The sequence below is a fragment of the Carya illinoinensis genome, chromosome 6, assembly GCF_018687715.1.
Source record: "Carya illinoinensis cultivar Pawnee chromosome 6, C.illinoinensisPawnee_v1, whole genome shotgun sequence".
Classification (NCBI taxonomy): domain Eukaryota; kingdom Viridiplantae; phylum Streptophyta; class Magnoliopsida; order Fagales; family Juglandaceae; genus Carya; species Carya illinoinensis.
The window spans coordinates 79903-97251 of record NC_056757.1 but is presented as its reverse complement, the minus strand read 5'-3'; the positions used below and the strand labels follow the sequence as shown (position 1 = coordinate 97251).

At 37.1% G+C, this 17349-nt stretch overlaps 1 protein-coding gene across 11 annotated transcripts in view; it reads right to left on the bottom strand.

The window, feature by feature from the left end:
• The window catches only part of LOC122312852, a 111928-nt gene that overhangs the window by 58399 nt on the left and 36180 nt on the right, over positions 1-17349 (bottom strand). For 10 of the 11 annotated variants that reach the window (XM_043127500.1, XM_043127502.1, XM_043127503.1 and 7 more), the window contains 4 exons: positions 9609-9672; positions 8984-9085; positions 8590-8787; positions 8326-8453 (listed from right to left, as the gene is read on the bottom strand). In XM_043127500.1, coding sequence (XP_042983434.1) covers positions 8326-8453; positions 8590-8787; positions 8984-9085; positions 9609-9672 — 492 coding nt within the window. Of the gene's footprint in view, positions 1-8325; positions 8454-8589; positions 8788-8983; positions 9086-9608; positions 9673-11926; positions 12621-17349 lie in introns of those variants that run through there. The other variant, XM_043127506.1, reaches the window with a different exon arrangement.

The window sequence follows — 17349 nt, the reverse complement described above, 5'->3', positions numbered from 1 at the left end:
TATTGGATATTATACCTTTGTAGGAGATAATTTGGTTACATGGAAGAGTAAGAAGTAAACAGTAGTAGCTCGATCTAGTGTAGAGGCTGAACACAGAGCAATGGCTCACACTACTAGTGAGTTGACATGGTTGCAACACTTTCTTCATGAGATTGGGTCTTCATGAGATTGGGTTTCCAACTCCTATCCCTCTTCAATTATTTTGTGATAATCAAGCTGTAGTGCATATTGCGTCTAATCCCGTGTTCCATGAGAAGACTAAACACATGAAATTGATTGTCACTTCATTCGAAATAAGATATTCAGTGGTGACATTTCTACACCCTTTGTGAAGTCTGCTGATCAACTTGCAGATTTGTTTACCAAACCACTATGTCATAGCCGGCTAAAGCTTAATTGTTCCAAGTTAGGTTTATATGATATATATGTCCCAGCTTGAGGGGGAGTGTTAGAATACACAATTGTAATTAAGTGTATGTTATGAGGGTATAATGGTCATTGTATGTATATGTATAGTTGGACAGCAGTCAATGAACAAACAACAAAAAGTTTCTCTCTTGTTTCTCGACTACATTTCCAATAAGAGGGTATAAATGTTTGAATCCAAAAACAAAAAAAAATCACATCAGTATGGATGTCGTTTTTGTTGAAAATCAGTCTTACTTTAACCAAACTTATCTTTAGGGGGAGAAAGAGAGTAGTGAAGATCAGTTTTGGCAAACTTCTATACCAGTGACTAATGTTTTCCTTGACATTGACATCCCTCTACAAAACATTCAAGTAACTGAAATTTTAACTAGTGAAAAAAATGGAAATCCCAATCTGATTGTACAAAGCATAAGGGAATCACAAATAGGGGGAGAATTGCTACAGAATAATCCCTCTTCTGAGCTTCATGTTTATACTAGAGGCAGGTATCGTTCTAATACTAAGGATCATCCCACAATTCCAGAGCAGAATCAATCATCACCTCCAAAAACTGGTCATTTGGAAATCCCAGGTAATCCTTCTGCTGAACTTCTAGTTGATCAATCTACTGACCTTGATGTACCTATAGCTATTAGGAAAGGAGTTAGAACTTGTACCACACACCCTATTGCCAAATATTTATCATATCACAGACTCTCTCATAATCATAAGGCCTTTACATCCAATATTTCTCACCTATTTGTTCCAAGGACCATTCAGGAAGCTATGGATCATCCGAATAGGAAGTTAGCAGTTCTTTGAAGAGATGAATGCACTATGGAACAACAATAATTGGGAAATTGTTGATTTACCAAAGAAAAGAAAATTGTAGGTTACAAATGGGTGTTTACAGTTAAATGCAAGGCTGATGGCAGTATAGAGAGATATAAGGCGAGACTCGTTGCAAAAGGGTTTACACAAACATTCAGAATTGACTATCAAGAAACTTTTGCTCCAATGGTTAAGATAAACTCAATCCGAGTGTTACTCTCCTTAGCTGTACATTCTAATTGGCCCTTACACCAGTTGGATGTAAAGAATGCTTTTTTAAATGGAGATCTAGAGGATGAAGTGTTTATGGAATTACCACCAGGTTTTGAAGGTAATCTTGGCAGAGATAAGGTGTGTAAATTGAAAAAATCATTGTACGGGCTCAAACAATCTCCAAGAGCTTGGTTTGAATGCTTTGGGAAGGCTGTACAGGGTCATGGTTACTGCCAAGGTCAAGCTGATCACACCATGTTCTATAAGCACTCAAGTGACCTAAGGGAAGGTTGCTGTTCTAATTGTCTATGTTGACGATATTATTTTGACAGGTAATGACTGCAAGGAACTTGAGAAATTAAAACAGATGCTTGCTAATGAATTTGAGATTAAAGGAATGGGTGACTTGAAGTATTTTCTCGGTATGGAATTTGCAAGGTCAAGAAAAGGTATTTTTGTTTCACAGAGAAATATGTGCTTGACTTGCTTGGAAATACAGGTTTACTGAGGTGTAAAGCAGCTGAGACACCTAGAGAGCCTAATCTTAAACTACAACCTGCCAAGCTTGAAGAAGTAACAAATAGAGACCAATACCAAAGATTGGTTGGAAGGCTACTTTATCTATCACATACACGTCCTGACATAGCCTTTGCTGTTAGTATGGTAAGCCAATTCATGCACTCACCAGGGCCTGACCACTTTGATGCAGTTTATAGAATCCTGAGATATTTAAAGGGAACTCCAGGAAAAGGACTATTGTTTGAAGACCATAGATATCTACAAGTTGAGGTATACATTGATGCAGATTGGGCTGGGAGTATAACCAATAGAAGATCAACTTCAGGCTATTGTGCCTTTGTTGGTGGAAATTTGGTTACCTGGCGCAGCCAAAAACAAAATGTGGTAGCTAGGAGTAGGCCTGTGCATAAAATGCAGTGGGCCGATCCGTCCGTAAGAACCGTTTTGAGCCCACCCGAAACAAGTAGGGTTATTCGGATCCACGTCATTAACGGGTTGAACCAAATTAATATCGGTCGAAACCGATACCGTTAGTGCGTTTTGAACCAAGCCAGACCTCTTCTTCCCTTCGTTTCATAAACCCTCGCAGTTCGTCGTCGCCGTGGTCTTCACCGTTCGTTGTCGCCGTTGTCTTCACCGTTCTTCGTCACCGTCCAAGCCAGTGAGTCCTTCTATTTAACGTATTTCCCCCAAAACTGAAAATTGAAAATATGATTTTCTACTTGGTTTTGCTTCGTGTGATTTATCTTTGTGATTTTGTGCTGGGTTTTGCTTAGAGGATGAACGATGCTTGTATTTCTCTTCAAGACGAGGGTTTGGTTGAAGTGGGTTTTGATTTTGTGCTGGGTTTTGGTTGGAGTTATTGAAGTGGGCGATGGTGCTTTGTTGGGTTCTGCAATTGGCTTTGGTTTTGAAGTTCTTTAATGGTGGATAGTAGGAAGTATAAGTGCTTAGGTACTTTAGTTTCTTAGTTTAGATCTGTATTTTTTTTTTTTCTACCTGATACGAACGATTTTTTTGTTTTTTAAAGATCTGAATATAATTTTTTGAGATCTTTTTTTTAGTTTGCTTTAATTTAATTTGCTTTGCTTTGGATTGGTTTCATTTCATCTATGTGTGTTGATTCCTTTTTTTCAATCAAAGATAAGCCAGACTGTTAACCAGCTTGTGAATTTTGTCATAAACACCTAGATGTTAAGTGGAAGAGAAAGAAGAATAAGAAAATAAAATGGATTTGGTTTGGTTTGTATAATTTGGAATCGTTCTTTTTGTTAGATCTAGATATGTATCAAACCCACTTTAATATTTGTAATATTGGTCTATGTTCAAAGTCCATTGTGGCCATTCTGGACTTTGAACAGAGATGACCATTCTGGCCTAATGCTATACATAAATATATAGGAGTAGGGTTTTTCAATGTTGTCTGGATCCCAACATTCTGATAAAGAAAGGTGGAAGGCCTTGACTTGGTGTCCTTCGGTAGAATGCCAGAGGCATATCTTTGATTGTTTTTAGACAACTAGACCTGTCCCTGGATAAAAGATCAACTAGAAACATTAAGGTGTTTTCACTTTTCAGGAATCTCAAAGGCAACAGTGGGACTAAATGCTTCACTCACTTTTCAGGAATCTCAAACATGAGTGGTGCTTAACCTTTCTAATCTGTCCTTTCCTCCTTTGGAAATCTGATATTTCTGATCTATGAAACTTTTTCTCTCAACTTGTGGAAATCTGAGGTAAAAGAGTGACAGAAGGAAGTGTGTGTTTAGTTTGTGGGTTGGTGGAGTTGGTACTTTGTGTCAACCCAATAACGAACAAGATCTTCCATCTCTAGAGAAGCCAAATTCCACATTTCCACTTCCCCAACTTTCACTTATGTTTATTACTTTATAGAGTAAAGAGAGATAATGTCATAATGAGAACCAAATTTATTGAGTTTTCAAAAGAAACAGCTGTCCTCTAATCAATAGACCCTTTGGATTTTTTTTATTTAACTGTTAATTTCTGAGAGAAAAGGGAGATAAAAAGGAAAGGAAAAAAAATAGCTAGTTCTTTAATATCCTTTTAAGTAGATCCTAATTCCAGTCATAGTCCATTCTTAAGACTGCAATTTTGATACCATGTCAATTCGGGTGCTCAAATAGAACAGCTACAACAACAAATCAAACTCTAGAAACCCAACATGTATCTCAATCATATTCAACCATTCTTGTCTTTTGGTTTTTTTTTTTTTTTTTTTTTTTTTTTTTTTTGCTACCTTTGAATACAGAGGACTGGGCATGGCTAATGGGCTATGAATCCAATAAATAAATTAGTTTATTTATTTGCTAATCTGAACAGCTGAAACTTAATTTGACTACTTTTCGAGGTGCCATCTAATACCATTAGTAGACAAAACCAAAGAATCTTAATATATTCTGGCAGAATATATCAGAGTAATGTAATATCAGAGTAAATTCATTATTCAAGCATGCTATTGTACAGATCATAAAATTTATTGTTGTTTGATCAGATTTATTGGACAGATCTGAATTTATTGTATTTGGAAGATTTCCTTTCTTGTACCAGTTTTATATTTGTGTGTGCATGGCTGGATGCATCTATGCATTACTAATACCTTGATTTTTGTATCTAATATTATATGTCAGTTCATATATGGATTGCTTGGAAAGTGACACTCATACCAATTTAAGAGATAATGAGACAGTTACTCCTTTGGATAACCGATCACAAAAGGCATCAAATATTAACTTGTCTAGTGACACAAGTCTCATTTCTCATAAAAGGAGGGTAAATAAGGACCCATCAGTAGTGTGGGACCATTTCACTAAAATAGATGGATGCCCTTTAAATGATCCAAAAGTGAAGTGTAATTATTGTCACAAGATTTACTCTTGTCATCCCAAAAGACATGGTACATCAAGTATGTTGTAGCATCTTGGTACTTGTAAGCAACATCCTCATAGAATCAGACTTACAGATCAACAGAATATGAATCGTGATGGGCCTCTTGAGGGAGTTGGAGATAGTGATGTTAGTAACTCGGCAAATGCACATAAGTTTGATTCGGAAACTGTATGAATGGCAATTGCTGAAATGATCATTTGTGATGAGCTTCCATTTAGGATAGTAGAAGCCCAGAGATTTAGGAAGGTATGTAGATCTCTTGAACCAAGGTTTCAAGTGTCATCTCGAACTACTGCAGCGAGAAACTGTATTAAACTGTTTAAAATGGAGAATGAGAAGTTAAGGAAAATTTTTAAGACGGTTAGGCGGGTTAGTTTAACCACTGACACATGGACTTCAGTTCAAAATTTAAATTATATGTGTCTTACTGCACACTTTATCGACTCTAACTGGAAACTACACAAAAGAATTCTAAACTTTTGTATGATCCCTAATCACAAAGGGAAACTATTCATGTCTACAAGATTGGGGCATTGACAAAATCTTTACTGTTACAGTTGACAATGCCTCCTCAAATGATGTTACCATTGAGTATTTGAGAAAGTTTGTAGGAGGTCATTTGTTTGAAGGGAAGTATATTCACATCAGGTGTTGTGCTCATATAATGAACCTCATTATAAATGATGGGCTAAGAGACTGTGATGATTCAATTACAAGGGTGCGCAATGCAGTTAGGTATGTTAGATCATCTTCCGCAAGAATGGAGAAATTCAAAAAGCGTATAGAGAATGAGAAAATTGATTGTACAAAATTGGTATGGCTTGATATTTCCACGAGATGGAATTCAACTTATCTAATGCTAGAAGTTGCAGAAACATATAAAAAACCTCTTTTGCGATTGGAGAAGGATGATGATTCTTTTGTTCGTTATTGTCGTAGTGTGAACTTGGGCCCCTCTAACTCTAATGATTGGGAGAGAGTTAGAGTATTGATAAAGTTTTTGAAAATTTTTTATGATGCTACTATGAGATTTTCTGGTTCTTTGTATGTCACATCTAATGCATATTTCCAGGAGCTTTGCGGCATACAATTACATTTGTCAAAAATAAGTCAAAGTAATGATGCGGTGTTGAAATGTATGGCGGAAAATATGAAGATTAAGTATGACAAATATTGGAGATCAATTGAAAAGACTAACTTGATGATATTTATTGTTGTTGTTCTTGATTCAAGATGCAAATTTAGTCTTTTGCAATTTTGGTTCAAAAAGATATATGGTGATAATTTAGTTGAAGAAATGATTGCAATAGTGAGACACTTGATGATGGACATTTACTGGGAGTATAGTATTGTGTATGGGAGTTCAAGTGGAGTTTCCTATTTGGAGCCTCCTTCCTCAGTTGATCCTACTATGATTGATTCTGATTCTCAACTGAGTTTTTGGATTGAGTATGAGCAAGAAATTATTAAGTCTAATTTGATGAACAAATCAGAGATCGATCAGTACTTAGAACATGGTTGTGAGGCACGAGCTCCGAATTTTGATATTTTGGATTGGTGGAAAATCAATGAAGTAAAATATCCTATTTTGGCAAAAGTTGCACAGGATGTAATGGCCATTCCCGTTTCTACAGTTTCTTCTAAGTCAACCTTCAGTGCAGGGGGTCGTGTGCTTGACCCATTTCATAGTTCACTATCTCCAAGAACAATCGAGGCACTTGTTTGTACACAAAATTGGTTTAAGGATCCAATACCCATTGATCTTCATGCCTCCTTGGATAATATTGAAAGCTTTGAGGCGGAATTGGATAATGAATTTATTTCTTATTTACATATTTATTAAATTTTTTCATAATGTTTATTTTTATATCATTTTAATAATCATCATGCGTTTTTTTAGAGTTTGGTCCAAAATCAAGCTTTGCTTATGATGATGAGATTGAGGAGTAACTCAAGGCTTATGGTATGCATGAATGGTATGATTTTCATTTTCACTCATTTGTATATGATTTGCATGCATTAAAAATTCTGATTTGATTTTCCCTAATGTTAGTTTCTAAACATTTGATATTGGATTTATAGATTCACTTGCAAAATGGTGGATTAAAATGAGATGCAGGGGAATTTTGTTGCTGCCTTCTCAACAAATTATGGAATTGGTTTTAATAGTTTGGTAGAGGTTTCAACGGTTTTAACAGCAATTGTATAGAAAAATCTGTTTATTTTGCAGTTTTTCTCTTGATAGTTTTGTACTAGTGTTTTGCTCACTTCTTAGTAATGAAATGATATTGATTTGTATGGAAAAGAAACCAAATAGATAGAGTGGGTGCAGAATTTCATCAAAACAGAACCAGAACCACAGAACAGGAAAAAAAAAAAAAAAGGATCTGTCCATACAAACCGGCATGTACGGACGGGACGGGACGGGTTGGCGCGTTTTGGGTAGCCGGGTTGGATCGGACCATGCACAGAACTGACTTTGGTTCACAGGTTGCAGGCCTACCTAGGAGTAGTGCAGAGGCAGAATTTAGAGCAGTTGCTCATGGAATTTGTGAAGTGTTGTGGATTAAAAAATCATTGGAAGAATTGAAAGTCACTAATCCACTACCTATGAGACTGTACTGTGATAACAAATCTGCCATAGCCATTGCTCACAATCCAGTGCTTCATGATAGAACAAAACATGTTGAGGTCGACAAGCATTTTATAAAGGAGAAGCTGGACAGTGGACTGATTTGTTTACCCTATATCTCTACTATTCAACAAGTAGCAGACATACTAACAAAAGGACTACCTAAGAAGCAATTTGAAAATTTGATCGGCAAGCTGGCTATGGAAGACAACTTCAAACCAGTTTGAGGGGGAGTGTAGGAAAATTTCCAAATTTATCTAGTCAACTCTCCTTGATTATAGGAGAAATTTCTGTAATTATGTAAATATTCTTAGAAGATATTCTAGGATATATTCTAGGAGATTTGTTAGCAATTTTCATTCTTTCCTTTTGTTATTCTTTCCTTTATTATTCTTTCCTTTTAGCTTATCCTTGTAGTCTATAAGACATAGAGAATGTACATTATTTTAAAATAATAAGAAATATTATTCCAATTCTTCTCCACTTCTAGAGTTTGAGTCAAGATGAGTGTCAGAAAATATTAATTTCAAGAATGGTAAGGAAAGATTCTCGCCATTGATAATCTAAGGAAAAGACATTTTTGTTATTGATTGGTGCTGCACATGTAAGAGTGGTGAATCCATCAATTATCTTATACTCCGTTGTAAAAATGCTAGTGCTTTGTAAAGTAACTTTTTTAGTGAAGTTGGTTGGGCTTGAGTCATGCCAAGAGGAGAGGCATAAGAAACTGGTAATGTAAGCTGTTGATTTCACTATAGTGTGCAAGAAATCACAACTTAAATGTTTGTCCAGAGAGTACAGGAGAGGCATCCATACATGCTTTTCAGTGTTGCAGAAATCTGACAAATGCTGAACTTGATTGCAAACAGATAGGTCTTATCATTCGCAACATCATCACCATTGGATAAAAGGCTAGGATGGAATTCGGTTGCTTCACAAATATCCTGTACAAAAACTCAGAATGGTTACTGGATAAGGGTGGCAGCGGTGACTTCCCATAACATAGCTCAAAGCCAGAGGCTGATGTTAGCTTTTCACAACAATTTCTTTTTTTAAGCAGGAGACAATGAGCACGGGTACCTTTATAAGTTCTTCAGAAACAACACCAGAGAATTGACTAGAATCATCTGTTCCTCCAGCACCAAGCATACCACGGGAGAGCCAATTTAACCATCCTCGGGATTTGCCTATTGAATAGTCATCATTTCGTGACTTCTCCACACAAATACCAGAATCATTCATTCCCATGCTGGATGTGGAAGACTTCGAGGAAAATTCCTGTAGCACATCAAATATGAAAAATTAAGACAATGGTCCTACTGCCAGAAAACATGAAATGCAGCCAGGGAGATCATATTTTTTCAGAAGGATGCTTCTTTTCCAAAAATTATTTCAAGAATTCACAGAACAGTATATGCATTTTTTCAGATGAAATGCATTTTCCAAAAACTCAACATATCCGCAGAACTCATACCTCCAGTTTACGTTCGGCAGCAGTTCTGTAAGTTAAAATATCATCAATATCTGATTCTTTCTCCATTTGCTCCAATTCCCGAATTATATCTACATCAATTGACTAATAATAACAAATTGAAAAGCATTAACTCGCTAGCTGGTGAGCAAGTATGGACATCACACTAATGCCACATCAATATGACATTAAAATCTACATGTCAAAACCATAAATTTAAGGCATCCACAGTGTGAACCTTCTACCATACTAAGAAAGGATCAGCAATTGAAAAGAAAAAAAAAAAAAAAAAAACTTAAATGGCGTTTGCAAAAGCTTCTATTTTTTTACAATGTGGCAAATACTGTAGCCATTAGCCAATTCAGCCAGAATTTCAACTACTGAGTCAAATCGTTTCCTTAAGCAATAATAAGTATCAAACACTAAGCCATACACAATCTAGTTGTACCACACACAAGAGGTATCATCACCAACATCTAAAAAATACACTTTCGGCAAATGTGAGAGCCCCTTAGCATTGCCAGAGATAGGAAACAGATCTGATGAACAAATATTAACACAAGTAAAAATATTCATTTGGACGGAAAGTAAGACCACACACATGTTTCATTGAGGAAAGTAACATCACCTGTTCTTGTCGAAGAAACTCCAATTTAGTTCTGTATAGATTCACATATTTCCAACGATAACTTCTGTATTCAGGCAAAACAAGGGAAAAATATATATACACTTAGAATTTTTACTGGAAAACTTAAATTTACTCTAAAATGTTCAAACCATTATATTTCCTATTAAAAATAGGTAAATTATCAAATAAGTAGACCACACCTGCCACAAAGGAATTATACAAGAGAAACAAAATTATTAAGGTATATTTCCCACCAAATATATTGAAATTGTCATGGCCCCAAGCATCACACCCAAAACTCATTGAAAAAGACGGGTATTTACCAAGTGCACGTGGAGTATACAATAATACAAGAGAGAAGGCTAAAAATAACATCATAGATTACAAAAATTTATTTCAACAAAACAAAAGAGCTGTCAGAATTCCCTATCCATTTAAAAAAAGGATTTGCAAAAGAAAAAAAGGAAAAGAAAAAAACGAGAGGGCCAAAATAAACTCAATAGTCAATTGTTGATGAATTTCTCTCTCTAAGACAAGGGACATAATGGCACGACATTCCATTCCAACAAGCTAGCAAATCTACCAGCGTCTTAGGCATGACCCATGTGATTCTCAACAATGAGAACAAGAGATCACATTTAATGAGCAATAGGACAATGGAGAACAAATGAATCAACACAAGGGATGCTATAGAAGGAAACAACCTCTAAGTTATTTGGCACCTTAACCTTCCCAATGCTCTACCAAGGGAAGACAATTAAACTCTCACACATGCCACCCCAAAAAAACCTTTTTTTTTTTATTGGCACTGGGTGTCCAGGAACAACATTCTGAGAAATCCCGAGGGTGCACAGGTCCTCGGCAAGGAATTTCCCGCAAGTGCACCTTAGGTAATTCAAGCTCTTTTGGATCCCACAAGAAATTACTTCCCCTGAGATGCCCGAAAAGATACACCCAAACAATCACTAAAATCGCTCATATTCATGAAAAGAATTGACATGTCCTAGTAATCCATTGCTTCCACTACTTTATGTAGGTTTATGCACACTCCCTGACCACAGTCAACTCTTGCATGAACATCCATATAAAACGGGTTTTGATGAGAAACATCAGAGATAACCACATCCTCTCCAGAACCTCCGGCAATTGCTCTACCGTCCTGCTATCAATCACAAACGCCAAATCAACAACTCCAAACCCAACCTCCTCGGCCAAACCACAATCTTGCACAACAAAAAGGACTACTTGACAATTTCTCTTGACCAAATGCATATCAAACTCTCAATGGGTGTGCCAATCCGGTTTCTGAACTGCGAAAACATTCGGGATAACCACTATTAAGAAACTGGTCGCTATTAATAGTTTTTCTGGAGTTGTGACTTCTACAAGAGACTGGAGTTTCCATTATATTATGAAGTGAATCAATACAAGTCACCCCAAAAACATTAAAAAAAAAAAAAAAGAAAGAAGAAGAAAAAAAAAATTAATGCTTCAATTGGGATTCGAGTCCCGTAGAATCTTCAAAAGGAGAGTAAGGAAAACAAAGCCTGAGAAGCAAGTGGAAACCATCCTCCATGAATACAAAGGACATATGAGTTTTTCAACAGAAACGTCACATATATTGTAGTACCAGAAAGCTGACTGGAAAGAAATTGAGACTGCCCTTCAATCAATCACAAAATAAATACCATCTTTTTTTCTTTTTTTTTTATAAGTGAAAAATAAATACCATCTATGTTTGTTTTATTTGAATATGTAAATTTCATGTAAACATCCCTGTAGGATTTAACATATGACCTTCCCCTTTCCTCTGGCCATGCCTATTCTTTATTATCAATAAAATTTTTGTTTACCTATAAAAAAAAAAGTGACCTCGCCCTTCCCTTGTTACTCGTTTTGATTAACTAATCGATGTTTTATCTTAAAAAAAGAAGAAGCATATAAGCAAAATTACAGGCAGTATACAAGAGAAACACCTAAATAGAAGTGGAAATAGAGACAACAGAATCATGAAATGAGCCATCAAAATCTATAGTAGCTGCCCAAAGGAAGAAAGTATTGAAAAACTAAACATGCTTATTCACAGGAGAATGAGATGCCATTTACCAGTAGCAGCAATTTATTTGGAACTTGGGGCAGTAGATGAAGACACTAAACATGCTTTGCCAAAAACTAAAACCATGTATAGAACATGATACTGTTAAAGAAATATTAAAATCAACTTCAGAAACCCAGGCTATGTCCCAAGCTCAAAAAATAATAATAATAATAATAATAATAATAATAATAATAATAATAATAATAAATGAAATCCCCACCTGAAGGAAAACCACCTTGTATCATTAGGGTTAGTGGTTCTCTCCTCTTCCCTCTTTTTCTCTCCCTCTACTCGGCGGTTTTCCCCTTTCTCTTGTTCCCTTCAGTTTTCCCTCTTCTCCGTTCACCCCATTTTCTCTCCTTCCCCATCAGTTTATTCTTCCTTATCCACTACGCACATTCTGTTTCCCCCCACTTTGCACCCACATGTTCTCTCTCATTTTTTTTTAAGAGCACCTTTCTCAAATTTTTCCCTTGCATCTTCAGTTTCCTCCCCTCTTAAGTTTTATTTTCTTCTCTTAGCAGACCAATACTCTTCCCCACTCACTTACTCTCCTTCAAGCAGAGCAACCCCTCAGGCCACCATGAAGCCCAGCCACCGTAACCAACTTGTAGAGCGACAGGAGGACTTCCTCCACCATCAGACCACCCAGTCATTGCACCGAAGGAGAACATGCACAGAGGATTCACGTTGGAGAGCCGTGAGGCCGTAGTTAGTTCCACCTCCATGGACAGCATGGCCAGCACCCTTCGGTCCTAACCCAGCACCACCATAGCACACGAATCTCCTTTTTTTTCGATACCCAAAAACAGAGTGGCAAGCACCCCACAAGAAAACCACACAACCCGCAAGCCTCCATGTTCAACCACCGTCAACCCACACACCAACACTGTTGCCTAGCCACCGTGAACTAACCACTGTAACCAGCAATGTCCGTAGCCCATGCAAAAGTAGTGGCCACTACATACACGGCAAACAATGTCCCGCTTTCATCTCCCTCCTCACCCTGCCACCTTGCAACACCCAAACACTGCCCTAGCACCGCCACAAAGACGAGAACAAGCCGAAGATGCTCAGCTCAGACATGCATTTTCTTAGCCCAGCTCCGATGCACATCGTTTCTCTTTTCTCCGTACTCTATTGCCACCGTCGACTCCACCGCACGACGCTCTCTCGGTAAGCCCGAGTTTCCCTCCAATCCCCTCTCCTCTTCATACATTTTCTTCTTTAACGGTGCCGGTACCTTTTTACTCTCAGGGCCCTGTCTCCATCGACCACAGCCACGTCCAGCCCTTCCTCGGTGAGCAACTACCCGACTCTCTCTCTCTCTCTATCTCGCTCCCACATCTGTTTTTTTTCTCAAATGGTAAGAAATTTATCCCTCTAGTAATCTGGCATCTACGAGGGTAAATCTAATTACCAAAATGCCCGTTTATGATGTTTTTCCAAAACACCCATATAATAGGCTAGCTTTTGTGGGCTGGACTTAGTTTTAAAATGGGCTTGTTTTTAAATCAGGTTGAATTTGAGTTTATTATAATTCAGAAACTGTTAGAACATTTTTAATGGGCTGACTTCATGTGAGCTTGATGTTTAAATTGGGTCGTTGTATTTTACATAAACTGTGTTAGAGATTTTAAATGGGCTTTATTTTATTGTATTAAGAAACTAATGTATTATTTTAATCTGGGTTATGTTTAGTATTTTTAAATTAGACATAATTTTACTCGGATAAATATATTAGTCCATAAACTTGATTTCACAGAAAATATTCAAAGGCTCTAATTATATTACTTGGTATTAATTTTACAATTAGATTTTGGTAGTAAATTGTAAGTGTTTAATTTTTTATTTTAAACACTTTAAGCCTATTATATGAAATAAATCTTTGATGGTTTTAAATTAGATATGATTAGTAGTTTACAATGATTTTTAATATAAGTATTATTAAGGATATTTTAAGAAATACTATTGTTTAAGAAATGTAATATCTCCTACTACATTATATGTTAGTAGTATTAAATTATGATTTCAATAATAGTTTATAGAGATATAAGTTTTAAATATGATTAAGTTAATTTTCGAAATGAATTTAAGTTGTTTTGCATCATTTGATAAAATTCTATTATAATAAGTTAAGAATATACATTTAATGATGATAGTATTTATTAGATTTCTGATAACTAAATAATTATTAAAGCTATTTCCGTAGTATGAATTTAAGTAAATGGAGAGTTTTAGCAAGTCCTTTTAGAAGTTTAGTAACGTTTAGCATTTCGTATAAGTGACCATTGATATACATTCAGCACGATTGTGGAAAAATTAAGAAAACTTAAAAAGTTTAGGTAAGTGGGGTTCTTATGCTTGACTTTATATGAAAAGAAAATGAACTGAGATTGAATTTATGAAAAATGTGCATGATATATTTTGAAAAGAAATGTGAAAACAACCTTAGTAATGTGTTCTGCATTACTCATAAAATCTGTATAAAAGAGAATGTTTTCTGGTATGAATGGTGTAAACATGAGCAATATTTTGACATGCTGTTTTTGAAATGTGCAAAAGAGCGAATATGAAATTTGGGAATTTTGTACATGTCATATGAAGATGTTCTAAATCCGTTTTTGATTATGTTAAAATGATATGCATATGTTCAGCACTCTGTTTGCTATGATATGCATCTGAAAAACCTTTGGCATGACTTTCTAATTTTGTTCTGATTTTGTTACTAGTTCTAATAAGATGGCTCTAATTCTGTTATATGGTTGGTACCAACATCTCTAATAGTAGTGCACTCACTTTGGAAACAAAGTGGTTTTTCTGTGTGTTCTTTCCTCTGTGCACATTTGGAGCTCCGAGAATGAATAAAGGAAAGATTCACATTATGATACTGTCTGGTTTGGCCATTGGGGATAGCACAACCCTACCATGGGGGTTTAACATAGTATATGATATGATATGGTGATATGATGTGATACAAGCCCGAAATTTCTCTAGAAACCATTATTATTGTCCCGTGGAGAGAGAGAGAACCCTAGAGGATCCACCACCACCTTCACCTGTCCGGCGAGTGATAATACACATCGAGCACAGATAGGACTAGCAGACACCGGCGACGTCACTAAAGGGCATCCGGCGCCGAATATCCATCCTGTGACCTGGGTTTTTTTTTCTGCCTTGAGCTAGCTTTCTCGGTGGAGCCATCGGTGTCTCTTCTCACAGAAAAGTTCAACGGGTCCCGGCGACCTCTTCGCTGGCCTCCGACGTCGGATTTACTCCGGCAATTGGTTTTTTTTGGTTTGGGTTTCTTTTTCCAAGATCTGTCAAGAGTGGCAACCCTGTTGGCTTCCACAAAATTTATTGACGAACACCGGCAACCTCTTCGCTGGCCTCTAACGTTGGCCTATCTCAGGCGACAGGTTTTTTTTGGGTTGGGTTTCTTTTTCCAAGATTTGTCAGGAGTGGCATCCCTGTTGGATTCCACAGAACCTATCGCCAGACATCGGCGACCTCTCGAAGGGAATTTCGCAGTCATTGTTTCCTTCCAGTGACTGGTTTGTATCTTGCAGTTCCCGTAGCCTTTTTCGACAACGTGAAGCCCCATTTCAGCTTGGAAAGCCCCTGCTTTTGAAGTTGAATCAGTATGGGTCAAATGGTGCATTTTTGGGTGGAATTGAAGGCTTTTGAGTTTTTGCCAGAAACTTGGAGGTCTTCATTAAAAATAGTGGAGAGGGGCAGAAGGGTTCGAAGATATGTAGTGATGGGTCGGAGTGGTATAGAATGGTTGGTAGCTATGGTGGGAGTAGCATTAAAGGCGGGGAGAAATTCAGATTTTACAAAACAGTTGCTCAAAAGTAATAGAGAATTCAGGGCCCAACAATGCTCCAACAAGCATGGTTGGTATCTAACTATCACCGAATATGGTGGAGGGGGCCGGCGGACTAGTGTTGTAATTCCTAAAGGGCATGAAGGACAAGGTTGGGAGAAGTTTGTAGTGGAATTACGCAGAGCCACGGATTTGCTCTTTGATGAGAGGTCAAGAAAGGAAAAGAAGAATGAGAATGAGAATACCAAAGACCCAAGCACATTCACAGTGGCGAAGCGATCGTATGCAGCAGCTCAAAAGATGGGTCATGCTTCTGTGGCTCAAAGTGACGCGAACGGTGAAAGTGGTCTGCAAATCACGCAAGCACAGAACCAGCTTGAAGCAATGCAAAATCTCTAAAGGATATGGAAACCGAACTTGTTGAGTTGAAGATAGTGATAGCTTTCTTGTCTACGAAAATAGACACGCTTTCAGCTAGAGGCAACAAGGTTGTTAAGACTAAGATAGGCCCGATTCCTTTAAAATTTAGATAAAGGAAAACGGAAAATCGGATTCGGTCCTGTCCCTATAACCATCCAGGAGAGCATGGCAGGTCAAAAGGAAATCTAGGTTATTTGAAGTGGGGTCTACGTCGGGTGTTGGTGTAGAGAATGCAGTAATGGAATGTCATTCGCCCCAGGTAACACAGGATAAACAGTTAGGCGGTGTTACACCCTTGCCCGAAAATGGAAAAGGAGATGTAGGATCCGCTGAAGTTGCACGTATAGGGTCTCCTGAGGTGAAGGGACTTGCTGTCATCCCATAAGCTCTAATGGGGATGGAAAGAAACAATGGAGTTTATGAGGAGGTATGGGACTTGTCATTGGTGCCTTGCGTGGAAGAAAGTCCAGAATTGGAAATGCAGTTGGTTAATGTGTCTAAGGATAATGTTGCTCCCCTGGTCTTTTTTCCTCCGATAGCAGATTGGATTCTGCCTAAAATTAATGAGATTCTGCCTTTCATGGGGATTTCACATGGAAGATGCGAAGACCATTTCAATGAACTAATCACCGCGATCGAGGCAAGCCAAGCGCTTGAAACCAAAAGTTTCAAGAAAAACAGTGAGTTACAGCGTCTTTATTGGGCAATTAACTACGATACTAAGGAAGGTAGCTCAGTTAGAGGGAAGTCTAAAGGGAAGGCAATGTGAAGACAAGAAACACAAGGGATTGGGGTTGGGGTTGGGGTTTGGCTTGAGTATTAGTTCTATGGGAAACAAGGGGTTGAGGTTCACTGTAATGTTTTGGGTATTTTGGGTTGTTTTTCACGGGCTTTTTTGGGTCATTAGGGCACGCTTTATTATGGGCTAGGTGTTTTCTTGTATATGTTCAGTATACTTGGTTACTCCTTTTGATATATAAAATATTTTTACTTATAGAAAAAATGATGCTATATGATATGATATGATACGAAATGATATGATAAGATGAAGATCTTCAATGTTCAATCATGTTATGTCAAAAGGACTTTGAATATGAACAATTTGAAATGTTGCTCTGATTTTCTGATAACACGTTTTGAGATATGCATATTGAAACTGAAATGTTTCATTTTTGCATTTTGAACTCTGTGAAAATGCTCATGTTTGCATACTAGTATATGTTCTCTACTTACTGAGCTGTTGATAACTCACCTCTTATCTCCAAAATATTTTTCAGATGATTTGGATGATTCAGCGGTGAATCAAGTATAGGAAGTACGGGTAAGGTTATGTGAACATAGAGAATTAAGTACAAAGAGGGTAATTTGGGTACCTTGATTTTGGTAGAGTTTTATGC